The 17,063-nt window shown below is 34.1% G+C and overlaps 1 protein-coding gene across 1 annotated transcript; it reads left to right on the top strand.

Annotated features, from left to right (window-relative positions):
• The first annotated feature begins 5,129 nt into the window (after positions 1-5,129).
• On the top strand, positions 5,130-11,988 carry LOC131024919 (T-complex protein 1 subunit eta). Its single transcript, XM_057954479.1, has 14 exons — positions 5,130-5,442; positions 6,435-6,695; positions 7,141-7,266; positions 7,356-7,559; positions 8,854-9,023; positions 9,115-9,250; positions 9,463-9,579; positions 9,783-9,902; positions 9,983-10,081; positions 10,170-10,259; positions 10,769-10,856; positions 11,011-11,099; positions 11,192-11,266; positions 11,603-11,988. The coding sequence occupies exons 1-14, from the start codon at positions 5,428-5,430 to the stop codon at positions 11,690-11,692; spliced, it is 1,680 nt and encodes a 559-aa protein (XP_057810462.1). The 5' UTR covers positions 5,130-5,427; the 3' UTR covers positions 11,693-11,988.
• Positions 11,989-17,063: the final 5,075 nt, after the last annotated feature.

Raw genomic sequence — 17,063 nt, 5'->3', positions numbered from 1 at the left:
CTGCATAGAAGTTAGATTGTATTGCATAGTTGGTTGGATTGCATAGTTACATAGTTGCTTCATTACATATTTGCTTAAGTATGTTGCACAGGTAGTTTGTTTATGTTGTTGCATTGTTGGTTTCAATTGCATAGACAGTTTCAAATTTTTAGCATATATAGTTCGACAATTGTGTTGCTCGATTTTTATTTTTTGTGTGGATTAAAATTGTTTAACAACACAATAAAAATGAGCATTTGCATTTGGATTAAAGCATGAAACTTAATCGATATGCATAGTTGCATAGTTTCGTAATAGTGTTGCTTTTTTTTTGTATTGAAGTTCTTTAGCAACACAATACAAATGTGTTGCACAAATGAGAGTTTTGTATTGCTTGATAATTGTATCTCGTTGCTTTGCTTTATTTTTTTGTCTAATTGCATTTAAGATGTGAGTTGGTGCATAGAAAATAATAACTTGTACAGAAATATTGTGTTGTTGCATAGATAAAGTTAATTGCATTTACTGATGTTTATCAGTTGCACACATGAGGTTCTTGTGAAAGTTAATTTCTTGTTGCATTTTTGGTGCTTACTGCTTGTATGAAAGTTTGTGTGTTGAGTTGTTGCATAGGAATTATTTATTTGTTGTACGATTGAAGCTAATTGCATTGTATGATGTTTTCAGTTGCACAAATGATTTTTTTTTTTTGGCTTTGAGAAAAGCCTTTTGCTCACTATATATAACCTTGTGAATTGCATGCATTTTTTTTTTACCTCAATAGGCGATGAACATCGAATTTCAGAGAGATCTTCGGCGATTAAATAAGTTATTGCAACAGCTGTCTAGAAAAGCTAAGGAGAACGTGTTGAATCTTTGGCGATTAACGGAGTTTCTGCAGCGAGGTTTCCAAGCAGATTGACGTTCGAATCTGCTCCAAAATCTTTGATTTTTAAATTTAGTTTTGCTTGTAGGCTTCTTAGTTTTGTTGAATGGGTGTCGAAATTTGATTCATTGATGGGATTATTGTTTTGAATCTGTTGTATTATCCGATCCGTTAATAAATCTGAATCGATTATGGGAATTTTTTCTATGAAAGGTGGTAGTTGCATAATTACCTTTTACAAGATGCATTTTTAGAATTAATTTGATTTCTCGATTATAGACTTTTTGATTTTTTCTTGACTATGTTTGGGAAAGGTTGTAATTGCATAGATAGTTAATACGAATTGCATAGAAAAGTTAAAATATGATTTTTACTTTTAAATGTTGTGTATGCTTGATGGCACTATACTTGCACACTAAAGTGTATTTTGTTGCACAATTTACTTTTGAATATGATATTCGTAATTGTAGAGTATAGTGTATTTTGTTGAACTATGTACTTTTATGTAGTTGCATAAATAGTTTGTGATATTGCACAGTATTGTGTATGTTATTGCATTGTAAGTTATTCATATATAGTTGCACAAATAACAAGTGTTTTTTAATAAAATAGTTTATATTGTTGCATAGTATGTTATTCGTAGTTGCACACTAAATGCGTAATAGTGTCGTTGCACGTAAATGTTTATTATGTTGCACAAAATATGTATAATAGCAAACACATGGCTTTTTGCCTTAGTTGCATTTGTGCAACTGTAAATTGCATAGTTACATTGTTAAAAATTCGAAATATGAAATATTATAAATAAATTGCAAAGTTACATAGTGAACATTATTTATTGTCATAAAAATATTATGTTATTAAGTAAAACATATTTATGTGAAATATGTTAGTTGCATATGTGAGAGATTGAACTTTGTATTATGGGTAAATTCGAGTTGCACAACAAATATCTATGCCTAGAGTTAAAATATCTATTTTGTATCACAACAAATTAATTGCATAATATGCAATGAATTGCATTTTTAAAACTAACTTCATAAAAGTTAAAATTTAAAAGTAAGAACATAACATAAAAAACTAACGATAACCAAAACACTACAAACAAATAAAACATATATACATAAACCATAGATGTATGCGTCAACTAAAACAAAAATGAAATAAAATCATACACCGTAAATGATATAAGTGATCCCTTAAAAATCTCATACTACTAACCTTTAAAATTACTTAAATAACCTTTAAATTATTAAAAAGAGAAAAAAACGGCAACTCAAATTAGTCCCTCCTAATTAGTCATGATTTTTAAAGTGCTTTAATCTTAACCATTAGATCTAAAATTTTAAAGGTAAAGATTAGGTTCCTAGTTCTTATTTTAATAGAGGTTTTTATTAGAACCTCTCCCTATATATGTATGTATATATATATATATATATATATATATAGGGGGGGCCGCTCCAATGAGACCCCTTAATTTTAGTGAGATCTAAGGCACGATCTGGTGCGTTTATTTTATCAATCATATGGCTGATATTGTATCTAGAGGGTGATTTTTTTTCGCAGGGTTCGAATCCTGGAGGGAGCAGAATATTTTAAATTTTGTTATTCATCAGTATATACTGCATTGTTCATCAGTATATACGGCCCTGTTCATCAGTATATATGTCTTATTCATTACGAATTTTTTAAATTTTATTTTTCATCAGTATATACATCTTGTTCATTAGATATGCGTTTTGTTCATTAGTATTATATGTCTTATTCATTGTACTTATGTTACACGAAAAATAGGGGGTCTCACTGGAGCGTGCTCTTATATATATATATATATATATATATATATATATATATGCATTAATGAAAATGTCTGCTCAGGACCCTTGATGATTGCTCGACAGCGCTGATGCATGATTTACTCCTCATCAATTTATATGATTAATAATTTATTAATATATTTAAGGGTTAATAGCCGAAAAATACATCAACTATTTCGAAATTTGCAAATTGCACATGACCTTCAAAAATAGCTCCATAATACATGACCTTTTAATTTAGTTGCAATTTGCACCCGGCGAAAATTCCGACCACTCTTATGTTTGACCGGCGATGACGTGGACACTATTTTAAACTACATGGAATTACATGTGGCATTTATTACACGGTGGCAAGCCACGCGTTCAAAACGACGTCGTTTTGAAAAAAAAAAACATAATTCCTCTTTCTCTCTCTACAGTCCCAGCCTAATTCCATCACCCATATCTCGCCATCTATGGAAGACGAAGACGAATCCAGTCCCAGTTTCCCCGCCGCACCCAACGGGCAGATCACCGTCACTGTCGTCGCCGCCCCACCGCCCTCTTCCAACTCCCTAACCCTCGCTCTCCCCATCCAGAACCAGAAAACCCCCGGCCCCCATTCTCTCTCTCTACAGTTCCAGCCTAATTCAATCACCCAGATCTCGCCCATCTATGGAAGACGACGAAGAAATCCAGTCCTAGCCTTCCCCCGCCGCACCCAACGGGCGAATCGTCATCACCGTCGCCGCCGCCCCACCGCCCTCTTCCAACTCCCTAACCCTCGCTCTCTCCATCCAGAACCAGAAAACCCCCAACTCCGATGGCGACCGAGAGGATTGCTGGAGCAAAGACGCCACCGCCGTCCTAATCGAGGCCTGGGGCGAGAGGTACCTGGAGCTCAACCACGAGAATCTCCACCACTCCTCCGCCGCCGGAGTCCAGTAACCACTATCAAAGAGTTCCCATCGGAATCCCCGTCGGGATTCAGTCCAATTCCACCCAATTCCAGTTGTCGCCTAACCGTAAAAGGCCTGCTGTCAACTCCGATGATGACTTCGAACCGGAGAACTCGGCCGATTCATCTGATGGCTTGCCTCCCGAGAGCTACAAGAGGCCGAGAGAAGCAAGAATGTTGAAACGACAGTGGCGGTGGATTGCAAATTTGAGGATTTTTTATAATAAATATAATTACTCAAAACGACGTCGTTTTTAGTGTTAAAATGTAAGTAAAAAACGACGTCGTATTCCCATCGTCGCCGGTCGTCCACGTAGGAAAATTCCGATAGCCACGTCAACAAGGATTACTGTGTTGGTCAACGCGTGTACAATTTGCAATTAAATTAAAAGGTCATGTATTCTGGGGCTATTTTTGAAAGTCATGTGCAATTTGCAAATTCGGTGAAAGTTCGTGTATTTTCTGGCCATTAACCCTATATTTAATAAAATGTAGATTACACAATAATTATATTACAATTTGAAATTGATCAAAAACATAGATACACAAAATTACAAAAATAACTTAAATAAATGGGGTTATGACAAAAAAAAATACACGAATTTTTTTTAAAAAATACTACTATAATTTTCACCTGAACTTTCAATTAAGACAAAAATACATGTATTTATATTTTTGTTGAAATTTTCACATGAGTTTGACTTTCGGCGAAATCAGAGCTTAGTTGGCAGTCCGAAAGTTCATCTGATACTAGTCTAACTTCTGGTGATGAGAAGTATTTAGAAATTTGTAGGTCTAAGAAGACAAAAATTAATATATTTGACTTAATTTCAATTGTCAACTAAGCTTTAATTTCGTTGAAAGTCAAATTTAGGTGAAAATTATATTAAAAATATAAATTCATGTCCCTTCAAAAAAAATATATAAATTCATGTATTTCGTGACTTAATTGAAAGTTCGAGTGAAAAAATTGCAATTTTTTTTTCAAAATTCGTATATATTTTTTGCCATAATCCCTAAATAAATACAATGAGATACATAAAGTCTTTAAGTCGAGAAACGCAGTCTACAAAACGAGATATATTTGCGAAATCACGCATCATCATGAGTGATAAAACTACTTATATTTAGTTGATATCATATCTAAAATCAAGTAACTTCCACGAACTTGAGAACTAACTTTGTGCTCCCAAATTGAGCATGGAATGGTTAATGAGAATATAAGTTTTTGCTTCAAATTCAATGTTCTCTCAAAGAAAAGAAGAAAAGGTTTTTGCTTCAATGTGTTATTCCCTTCTACAGGTGTGGTGTGTTGTGCTCAATATGTATGGTTAGCTATTAATTTTGCAACACTTTAAAAGTAACGTTGTAATTATAAATTGGATTTAAGATGATAAACTTGATTTGCAATTAAACCAAATATATATATCACTTGTAATGATAACTTGCTTATAAACAAGCTTATAGTTATATCAGCAACCTATAATTAACTTGACTCATTTTTTCAAAATCGAACTCCTCAAAATATATCACTAAAATAGTGGAGTAATTACAATAAACAAAGTAAATACTGTAAAATACTTAATTTTTTGCTTTCATTACTTTTCATGGTAACATTTTTAAAAGCGGAGAGTTTTCATTTTGGTTTGTTACAAAAACCCAAACACGCTCTTAAGTTTCAAAGAAAAAAACCACTAGAAACCCTCCAAAGGCCTCGCCATTAAACCCTAGAACATTCATTCATTCTCTCGCTTCAACTCCTCGCGCTACGAAGCCACAATCTTCACGGAGAAACTCAAATCTTAACAATGTCATCTATGCTGGTGAGCTCGATCTGTCTTTCTCTATCTCTCTATGTCATATCATTACATTTTGTTGCTGGATGTAGAGATTCCCTCTTTCTAGATGTATGCTTCTTCGCGCTTTGCGATTCTACATTTTTGGTGCATCAACGCTCTCTCTAGCTCCGTTGTTTGGAGTTTTGCTGATGTTCGCCTTTTTGGATGTTAGATTTCGTTTTGCGGCATTTTCATTTGCGAGAAAATCTTACTCGGATACTTAATTACTCACCTTCTTTTGCGCAACTGTGTGAGTAGATAGCAGAAGATAGAAGCTGATAAATGAAATCTCATTTTACTTGTTAATCATCGTTGTTCTCTTCAGCTATAAGCAATAAACACAGTGCAATATCTGCTAACATTTTGTGTCGCGGGAGGGTTAAATTGCCAGATCTTGCTAGTGAACCAACTCCTACCCCTGCTTGAGAAAGCCGTGATGTGAATCTGAAAGTTTAGGTAGATACATGAATGAGAACTCTAAGTGAGGAAACTGTGTATAGGTTCTGTTGAGGACTGGGATGATTGCTATTGAGTTGTGAAGTACAAACTGGTAGATAAAAGAAGAATTTATCACTGTCTGTATGTGTTTGAAGACAATATAGCCATACAAACATGCTTTACCGAGTTAGCTTTCTGCAATAGATATTTCTAAGAATTTTTTTAATTGATTTTGTTTGTCTTGACTAGCTGAAGCTACAATATAATATGGTAAAACAAGATGATCAATGCATAACCATTACTTAGAAACTGTATGAGCTAATAATGTGGGGAAAGTTTGTGAATTTAATACAGATCCACTGAGGCTAACAAAGGATTGCGTAGGTAAATGATTTGTGCGTAATTTTCCTGCCTGTTTATATCCTTTTTCTCCTCGACCACACTCCCAGAACCAACTGTACATGATTTGTTGGTAGTCTTCTATGATTACTTTGTTCTCTTTGCACTAAAATCTGCTATATTGGGTGATAAAACAACAGCAACCCCAAATTATACTGCTCAAGGAAGGAACTGATACATCTCAAGGAAAACCACAATTAATAAGCAACATAAATGCGTGCTCGGCTGTGGCTGATGTCGTGCGAACTACTCTTGGTCCAAGGGGCATGGACAAATTGATCCATGATGACAAGGGGAATACCACCATCTCTAATGATGGTGCCACCATAATGAAGCTTCTTGACATTGTTCATCCTGCTGCCAAGATCCTTGTTGACATTGCAAAATCCCAAGATTCCGAGGTATTATTTCCTTATAATTTAGCTGCGAGTTACTTTTGTTTCTATTTTTTGATTTCTTCTCTCTCTCTCTCTTGCCTGTGTTCGCGTACATGCATACTACAACTGATAACTTCTGGTATACTTCCATTGCCATCCATTCAAGATGAGTTGAGTAATACACTAATACTCCCTCCGTCCCATAAGAGTGTGCATGATTGTTGGTGGCATGGGTTTTAATAAATTTTAGGTGAGTGTTGTTAGTGGAACTTTTATTAGTGAAAGAAAGAGTCCAAAAAAGGAAAGTGCACTCTTGTGGGACGTCCCAAGATGGAAAAGAGTGCACACTCTTATGGAATGGAGGGAGTATGGCTTAAGTAACCCTTTATTTAAAGTTTCACATGCCACTGCATTTGTTTAACTGATTTTATTCCAGCTAAAGTTTAATGTTGTTCTATTTATTCCACAGGTTGGTGATGGAACCACTACAGTAGTTCTGCTTGCAGGAGAGTTCTTAAAGGAAGCAAAGCCTTTTATTGAAGATGGAGTTCATCCTCAAAATCTTATAAGAAGTTATCGCACAGCTTCTTCTTTGGTATATATGAGTCTACTTTTGTCTGTTCAAATTATGGAATAGGTCTAACATCAAAGCCTCTTGAATCTCATGTTTCTTTACTCTGCTAGGCAATTGAGAAGATCAAAGAGTTAGCTGTTAGCATAGAAGGTAAAAGCTTGGAAGAAAAGAAAAGTTTACTGGCAAAATGTGCTGCGACAACACTATCTTCGAAGCTTATTGGTGGTGAAAAGGAGTTTTTTGCAACTATGGTTGTGGATGCTGTCCTTGCTATTGGGCTTGAAGATAGGTTAAACATGATTGGGATGAAAAAGGTGCTTGAATTTTATATTTACTTTGTTTCCTATTTATTCTCACGCCTGTTTTTAAGAGTCTTCCATTATTTTAGTTTTCTGCTGTTTGCTTATGCTTATGCAGCATAATTATGTATTGTGCCTGAAAGCTTTAGTCTCTGCAAACTGTGTGTTTAAAACTTTCACTAATTCTTGTAGAATCTTTGGGTTAAACATGATTGGGATGAAAAAGGTGCGTGGATTTTGCATTTACTTTGGTTCCTATTTATTCTCATGGCTGTTTATAAGAACATTCCATTATTTTGGTCTTCTGTTCTTTGCTTATGATACATAGTTATGTATTGTGTCTGAAAGCTTTAGTCTCTGTAAACCATGTGTATGAAAGTTTCACAAATTCTTGTAGAATGTCTGGGTTTCAGATTTTGGATGGCAATTGGCAGGAAACATGTTTAGCATCATAAGTATTATCTTGAAGTGTACTACCCTGTATCTTTCTTTTCCCAAGATCATTCTGGTGATACATTGGACGAACACTTTTTCGTGATTCATGCATTCTGAATGTGCATGGTGCCACATCATTTCTTATGAAGGAAACAATTTAAGGAGCACATGCAGTAGCCGGTAGGCTGTTAGGTAGTCAATTTTAAATTTTTAAGCTCGGCAAGTAAAGGATTTGACCTAAGGTGTTTGGATCTAATATGATGCTTCAAATCTGGCAATTTGTTGCAACTGGAGTTGCTATGGGTCTTTGACCCAAACTATATATATTGTAAATGGCTGAGGTTGATGTTGTTACGTACATTTCTTAGTGGAAGCACTATCTAGAGTCTAGACATGGGCATGTTCAGAATACTAAGAGTATTACTCCCTCCGTCCACAAAAAATAGTTCATTTTTCCCATTTTGGGACATCAACAAAAAATTAGTCCCTTCCCATTTTTGGACAATACCCCACAACTTATTATTCTCAATACATCTACTTATTTATCCTTTTAACCACATGGTGGGCCCCTTTCTCCACTCAGAATACAATTAGTTATCATTATTAACACTACCTTTTAAGCGAGACCCTTTCTCCATTCACAATACACTTGAGTTTCTTTGTTAAAACTCGTGCCGTCCCCTTCTAGGACAATTTTTTGTGGACGGAGAGAGTATTTATTTTCCCACTGTTTGCATGCAGTGCAATATTTAAGTTGAATGGAGCTGTTGCTGATATATCATTTGCCTTGATCCTTAATATCTTTGTGTCTTCGCTTTTCCCTTCCTTCTTCTGATTATTGGATTACAGCTTTCATTCTAATTTACTTTTATAGGTTCCTGGAGGTACCATGAGGGATTCTTTTCTTGTGAATGGTGTTGCCTTCAAAAAGACATTCTCATATGCTGGTTTTGAGCAGCAACCAAAAAAGTTTCTAAATCCCAAGATACTTCTGCTTAACATTGAACTAGAGCTAAAATCAGAGAAAGAAAATGCAGAGATCAGGTTTGAGTGTCCTACCTTTTTGGATTTGCCTCATATCCTGCAAAGTGGCTTCCCTTTCTTCCGAAATTTCTTATTTTGGGTGTTTTGATAGGTTGTCGGATCCGTTGCAGTACCAGTCAATCGTAGACGCAGAATGGAATATCATTTATGACAAATTGGATAAATGTGTGAAGAGTGGAGCCAAAGTCGTTCTGTCACGGCTTGCTATTGGTGATCTGGCAACTCAGGTACTAGATTTTAACATTTTTATTGTGAATGAACTTGGTCATTTTGAGGGAATTCATAACATGTATTGCATGTTAAGGCTTACATTTCACTAAAATGACTATATGGATTTTACTTGTCAATTCATTCAAGAATAGTGGGGCTGTAAATTGCAGTCATGACTAGGGGAAGGAAGGCTTCTGGTAAACATTGTGAATTTATTGTCTATATGCAGTATTTTGCAGACCGTGATATCTTTTGTGCTGGTCGTGTTGCTGAGGAAGATCTGCATCGGGTTGCAGCTGCTGCTGGTGGAACTGTTCAGACAACTGTGAACAACATTATTGACGAGGTATTCTCTTGCTTTGAAAATAATAACAATAATACTAGTGATAATAAAAATTTTGATTCCCTTAACACCACTCAGACTCAGTTTTGATTATTCTTTTCCCCACATTTTTACAAATTAAATATGTTTTTGCCTAAGGTTTTAGAAATAATCTGTTAATTTCTCTCTGCTGACCTTTTGGTTTTCTCCACTCTTCTATTTGAAAGGTCCTTGGTACTTGTGACATATTTGAAGAGAAGCAAGTTGGAAATGAGCGATTTAATATATTTAGTGGATGCCCCTCTGGTCGGACTGCCACAATTGTTCTTCGTGGCGGTGCAGATCAGGTTTGGTCTTTATCATCCTTGTGCTTTCCCTACTCTTGTTTATCTAGATTCGCCTCTGATAATTGTCTTTGATGATTTAGTTTATTGAGGAGGCAGAGCGGAGTTTACATGATGCTATTATGATCGTTAGAAGGGCTCTGAAGAACTCAACTGTAGTTGCTGGTGGTGGTGCTATTGATGTACGATCTATCTTCTGCTTTAAGCAATGTTTAGTAGTGTTTGAAGGTGTTTATAGTTGCAGTTTTGATGTTTAATTTGCATCTGCAGATGGAGATTAGCAGGTACTTGAGGCAGCATGCACGCACCATAGCTGGGAAGTCACAACTCTTTATAAACTCCTATGCAAAAGCCCTTGAGGTAATTTTACTAGGAAGTATGTTCAACGATTTGAAGCAATGTTTTCATATTATTGGACAGAAATGCAGTAGGTAAAGATATGTGCATTCACATTCTTCTGTTATGCCAGAGATAATTGAAATAAAACAGTTTGATATTCTTGACTTTCTGGTGGAATGCTAACTGAAATAAAGAGAAAGCTCGAAAACATAAAACGGAAGAGCTTGCATCAGCATCTCTATCTCAATTCAAAGTATCATGTGCTAGATTGCAACCTTGTTAATTTGTCCTCTTCCATTATTTTTGTGTAATCATTGTGGTGTAATGGATTGAAACACTGATGGGAAGCAGTAGAAATCTCGTTCCTTTGCTTGGTTTGTTCTCAATTTGATTCTTATTATATGTTATGCACCGCTGCTTTTGACTTGTATGGTGAATCTGAATGCTTGTGGTTGTATCTGGTTCTATTGATATGGTGGTCACTATGCTCTTCTGTGCTATCTGATTCAGCGTTTGCTGCCATGTTACAGGTAATCCCACGACAACTGTGTGATAATGCTGGTTTTGATGCAACTGATGTGCTGAACAAACTGAGACAAAAACATGCCCTTCCATCTGGTTAGCTTCTCTTTATTAAGTACTATTAAATGTAGTAGGCCTATTTGCTGTATTCTTGCTAGGTGGAGATGATTAGTTCCAACACCGAGATGTCTATCATCATTCTCCAATGTAAAACACAACCTTTTACTAACGAAATTTGGATTATTAACAGGAGAGGGTGCACCTTATGGTGTAGACATTAATACTGGTGGAATTGCAGATTCATTTGCCAACTTTGTGTGGGAACCAGCAGTTGTCAAGGTATATTTTATCCTATCAGTTAATTGGACCCATTGCTTATTTCGTCGTTACACTCGTAACACTTACACTGTTTCCTAACTTTTGTTCCACAGATAAATGCCATAAACGCTGCTACCGAAGCTGCTTGCCTTGTCTTAAGTGTTGATGAAACTGTTAAAAACCCCAAGGTAATCTGAAAATTTGGTTCATTTTCTTTTCGTAATGCTTCCCACTCTGTTACTCATAAATTTTACGGCCTATAGCAGAACTCAGATGGGAGACTATAGTCAGTTATTTCATGCAATTCTCATCAGTGGAGTGCTTTAGTACAGTACATTATCGGATTGAGTTGACTCAATTAGCATCTTATACTTAAATATTTCATTTACGATAGGCTGCCTTGATTGATGCTGCTGTTATCTTAGATGATTCTGTTGCACATGTTTCACTTCCTGCTGAAGGGTGGGTTGTATTATGTTTGTTAATCCGAATTTATTTGCACAATGGCACTCCTTATGTTGCAGTCCGAGAGCGCTCAAGGAGATGCCGCTGCTATGGGAGGTAGAGGTCGAGGAAGAGGTGGCTACGGTGGTCGTGGAATGAGGAGGCGATAAGCGTTTGGATGTATTTTTCTCCTGAAGCTAAGCCTTTGGAAGTTTTGTTTTGCTCACAAAGTATTCTGTCGAATATGTGCTTTCTATCTCCATTTCTTTACATTTTTAGTGTGTGCTTTTATCAGTTTTGGATCGATTGATAATCAATCTTTGAAGTTTTAATTTGGAGTTTTTTTAATTGGGTTCTTCTATTTTAGCAAATGAACTCACTTGGTAATGACTTGTAACAATTATTGGGGCTTCTGGAGTTGACTGGACATAGGTTCATAGGAATAGAACTTGTTGCTATTTATTCACATTTTTGTCCATCTTTTCCTGTTCCTCAAATTTGATTATAGATTATTGTAGCATTCGAAAATCGAGTAAGGTTGATAATTGCTTAGGTATCGAAAGCTATTTAGTGTTTACTCAAATTTGTAACTTCCAGGGGACCTTAAAATGTTTCCGTTATTACAATATTGTTTTGTTAAAAGGAATTTGGAATATTGTGATTGTTAAAAAATATTAAAAGTATTTGTAACATTTCAAAAGCTATGACGTTAAAACTTTTAGTAGATGCTTGCGCTATTTTCGGTTATTAATCCATTTATATTTTGGAGATAGTTTACTAGTATGTACAAATATCAAACATGAGCATACATTTTCAAGGGGTCGTTCATTTTTAAGGATTAATTTAAGATAGATAAAAATATATAGGTTAATTAAAGTTTTATTAAATAAATTGAAATTTTAGGATATTTGAATGCCATTGATAATATCTATGATTGGAGCTAATTTCAAGTGATTTATATTCAAATGAAAGGGTAAGGCTAGAGAAATTCTAATACTATATCTGATCAATTATGAATAGTGAATGCCACTTAAATATTTTAAATAAAGTTCATATAATTTTTACAATGAGTGTAACACCCCAATTTTCATAAACTTTTCAAATTAAAAACTTTGAAGAACTAATATAGTGAAAATAAAATTTATTGATTTATAAAGAAAATTTAAACTAATTTCAAAGTCAACTTGCCAAAACTAAAGTAGTAACATGAAAATAAAATAAAACTTAATAAGTTCAACTAAAATGTCCAATGTAAAAGAAATCCTTATCCCTAGTCATTCTCCACTTCCATGGCCACTTCGACTCTGAAACTGCAAAACTGAAATGATAAGGGGTGAGCATATTGAAAATATACTCAGTGAGGAACATAACAAATATCCACATACGTCACATATATAATCAAATCACATTATCATACTTGGAAACATACGCCAAGAGACCGGAGCCCCTTGACAAACATAATCATAGTTTGAGTCGATGGCTTAAGTCCCATGACCAAACACATACATAGATCAATGGCTTAGGTCCCATGATCGCACATAACATAGATCAATGGCTTAGGTCCCATGATCGCACATAACATAAATAAATGGCTTAGGTCCCATGATCGATCAATGGCTTAAGTCCCATGATCACACATAACAATAAATCAATGGCTTAGGTCCCATGATCGATCAATGGCTTAGGTCCCATGATCACACATAACATAGATCAATGGCTTAGGTCCCATGATCGATCAATGGCTTAGGTCCCATGATCACACATAACATAGATCAATGGCTTAGGTCCCATGATCACACATAACAACATAGACATAAGATGCACGTAAACAAGTAATCAAACGCGATAATAAAAACATATATAACCATATGAATAAGCGTAAAATCCCTCACAGCTCTCCAAAACCCGACTAAAATTTACTGTTGGCTTCGAGTTTCTATGTCTAGGGTTTGTAAATTGATTTCATATTTATACTAGTCTTTAAAGAGTTCTAGTTCTAATAGGAAACAAAAATAATACTAATAATAATAATAATAATAATAATAGTCTAGATAAAATTAATGGTGCATATCTATATGTATCATGTAATTATTTAAAAATAATAAGCTATACACGAAAAAAATACTAATAATTTAACTTATATAATAAATCTAAATATTTGGGGTGTTACAATGAGGCAAATGGAGATATATATAGCCATTTTGGAATAGAAATGAGGAATACTAGTGACATTTTCGATGTATTGTAGTAAGTGTGGCTGTGGCTACGTGTTGCCTTATTTTTATAATAAACCCTCCTCTCTATTTGAAATAAGTAAATTTTTCAGAATTCTCTCTTTTTCACTGCTTCCTTTAGCAATAACTTGAAAACAAGAAAAATAATTCATGTGCATCATAATCTACTGATTGTAGTCTGTACAAGTTAATGTTTGTTAATCTGTCATTATCAAGGAAGAAACCAAGATTTCAAGAAAACAAATTTCTGGTGGCAAAGGAGGTGGCCATCCTAGAACTTGTCTCATTGCAAAAAGAGAGAATAACAATAAACACGCATGGGTTGGTTTGTATTTAAAATTTGTATAAAATTATTATCTACTGAATTAAAACTTTGGTCTCAAAATATATAGGGATTGCAGAAAAGAGAATTGGAGGACTTAATGAAATATGTAATAAGTCAAGTCGGTAGGAATTGTCCTATTAGATATGAAATATAGTTGAATTCAGTAGTCAATTATTTGCAGCTTCAAAAGCAACATACCACTGAGCTTAAACAGGTAAAAAAGTGGACCCTAACTCATGCAATCCTCATTGTGACAAAGAGAATTTCTTGTGGACCTTAATCAATAATAGCTGCTTCACATATATATTGATATTGAATAAATACAGATATGTAAGATTGTGTGGAAAATATGTTTCTATATATTCATATTGTGTGTGCAGAGTGACCTATATTCCTAATGAAAAACCCCACAAAAAGAACTTAAAATAACAAATACTCGTCTTTTGGGGATGACCTAGTGATGTCATGTGATTAAATGCTTTAAGTTTGAATTTCACTAACGTCTTAATTTACAAATGTGTTTACCTCGGATTTGGCCGATTCGGTATACCACCTCCCCAGGTGATATATGTAATACAAATCATAATTAGTTTTATATAAGTTTAATAGTACATTATATCAAACAATGAAATATATTTATAAATATTTTAAACTATGACATATAATAAAGACATCGATATGATCTCAGTCAAATATATCACATTTTATCTCTGCGTATAAGAAGACAAAATAGTTAAAAAGAGAAGAATGGAAGAAGATGGAAAATGAAGAGAAGTGGAAGGGTGGAAAAACGATTTGTCGTGTGAAAATGGCATGCATGCCAAAATGTAAGACTACTGTCAATTATGATCACTACCTATGCATGCCATGTCATGCCAATTTATACTTGCTTACCCTATTCTAGACTTAACCTACATGCATGGCCATGCCTCACGTCACGTGGAATATATACATATACATACATCTAATTAATTTACAAATTATAGTTTATTAGAATTAGACTACAAATAATTCACTTGTGTTGGATGAGATTGGATGTCGTCTAGGCAAAAAACTTCACCACTGAAAAAAATAAAAAAAAATCGACATTAATTGATATATTGTCAAAAAAATGTACTATATCATCTATTATAGAAAATAGGTGGGATAAGTCCTGTAAATATTAAAGAGGTTTAGAGTGATTTAACATCATCTAAGTTTAATTTGGTAGCTAATTTGGATATTGCAAAAATTATCGTCATATCGATGATCTGACAAATTCTTAGTTGGGGAAAGATGAGTCAGTTAGTTTTGAGGTTTTGGCCTTGGATATTCCTCTTTAATTAGTCTAGAATTCTCAATTTTCTCAAAAGTTTTCCAAAAAATATTGATTTATAAAAACAAAAACTTGCATGCACCGGATCCACATGAGATTTCACATTTTTTTTTGCAGGGGCTTCATTTGAAAAGAAAAAAATAAACTTTTATTGAGTAGAATCACCTACACACAAAACTTAAGAAATTGATGCCCGGGTTGTGTGCTTTAATTACAAAAAGAAATCATTAATTTTAACGACGAAACATTCAACTTGGTAAGTAATTAATACTATATTTAAATGAATACGCACACACATAAATTAAGAACGCACTACTCCGACTTGAATCAACTATTAGATCTCATTCACTCTAGATTCATGGCAAAGTCATGAATATTTCTTAAACAATTAATAATGTATTTGAAACTATGCTTTATCATGTGGTATGTAAATCCGAAACTATATATATGTCTTAACGTAGTATATTTTATTTTATTCACACACACATATGACATAACATCATATATATACTAGGGATTTATTTGCTAGGGTGATTAATGATTATGATGTATAACTATAATATTTTTATGATACTCTGTTTATTTTTAAAGACATGGCCCTTTATAATCAAGGGATCAATATGCATGTATTAGAGTATCCATATCGGCTTACTCATCCGAGGGGACTCGAGTCGATTCTCGGATGAGTGATGAGTAAGCCGATTCATTCTTTTGTAGGGTCTTCATTTAAAAAAAATCTTCATTTCTTTCATCCCTATCACAAAATGGCTTCGTGGTTCGATGATGCTTCGTCTTCGTTCGAGGGGGAGACACAAGAAATCATAGACATCATCGTCCAATCGCAATTTTAATTTCAAGTAATTGTGTTATCTAAATTGATGCAATTTAAATTAAATAAAAAATGCATAAATCAAAACTAATGGATATGAATCAGTTGGATGAGTCTCCCCCATGCAGACTACTGACTCATAAGTGGTCCCCTCCTTCGATGAGTCAGTAAGTGGCTCAACGAATGTGGATGCTCTTATACAGATCTTTGAAATTTTGTATACCACCTTCTAGCTAGCCTTCTAGATGAGATACATAATACAAATCTTAATTAGATCATTTATTAATTTGATACTAGACTAAACTTCTATAAATTAATATATATTAAACTACCAAAATTCTAATCCCTTACTATAATTTATTTATAAAGCAGATAATTTAATACGTCTAATCAAATATAATATTATACTTAGTACAATATAAGATATTTGAATCAAACAAATCAAATTAATTTTATCTCATGTTGTCAAGCAAACCAGCACTCAAGCACGAACAGATTTTTTGGTACCATAATGAAGCACAATTGTTCGCTTCTTCTCTTCTTTTCTTATTTTCTTAAAGGCTTCTAAAGTAAAAAAAACAAAATAATAAACAAAAATTATGCAACATTAATCTGGCCTATATCGAAAATTTCTTCCCGTGTTAGGATTCTTTTTTGCATTTTTATGGGTTAGATCAATTTTAAAACTCTGCCCAAAAAGTCATACCATAATAAGATTACCAATAAGGATATGTGAAATTAAACCAAACAAAAGAAAATTCCTCAAAATTCTAAAAAAAAAAAAAAAGATAATTATTTGCACATTCTCCCCACCAACAAAAAATCGATATTTTCTCCA

The sequence above is a fragment of the Salvia miltiorrhiza genome, chromosome 5 (assembly GCF_028751815.1).
Source record: "Salvia miltiorrhiza cultivar Shanhuang (shh) chromosome 5, IMPLAD_Smil_shh, whole genome shotgun sequence".
Taxonomy (NCBI): domain Eukaryota; kingdom Viridiplantae; phylum Streptophyta; class Magnoliopsida; order Lamiales; family Lamiaceae; genus Salvia; species Salvia miltiorrhiza.
The sequence above is the reverse complement of the archived record's forward strand: the minus strand, read 5'-3'. Positions and strand labels throughout refer to the sequence as shown.

What these genes read in the sequence shown, in the direction of transcription:
- LOC131024919 (XM_057954479.1), top strand. An exon ending in ACATGATTGGGATGAAAAAG is followed by an intron (nt 7,560 to 8,853) that starts GTGCTTGAATTT and finishes TTACTTTTATAG; the next exon opens with GTTCCTGGAGGTACCATGAG. An exon ending in CCTATGCAAAAGCCCTTGAG is followed by an intron (nt 10,260 to 10,768) that starts GTAATTTTACTA and finishes GCCATGTTACAG; the next exon opens with GTAATCCCACGACAACTGTG.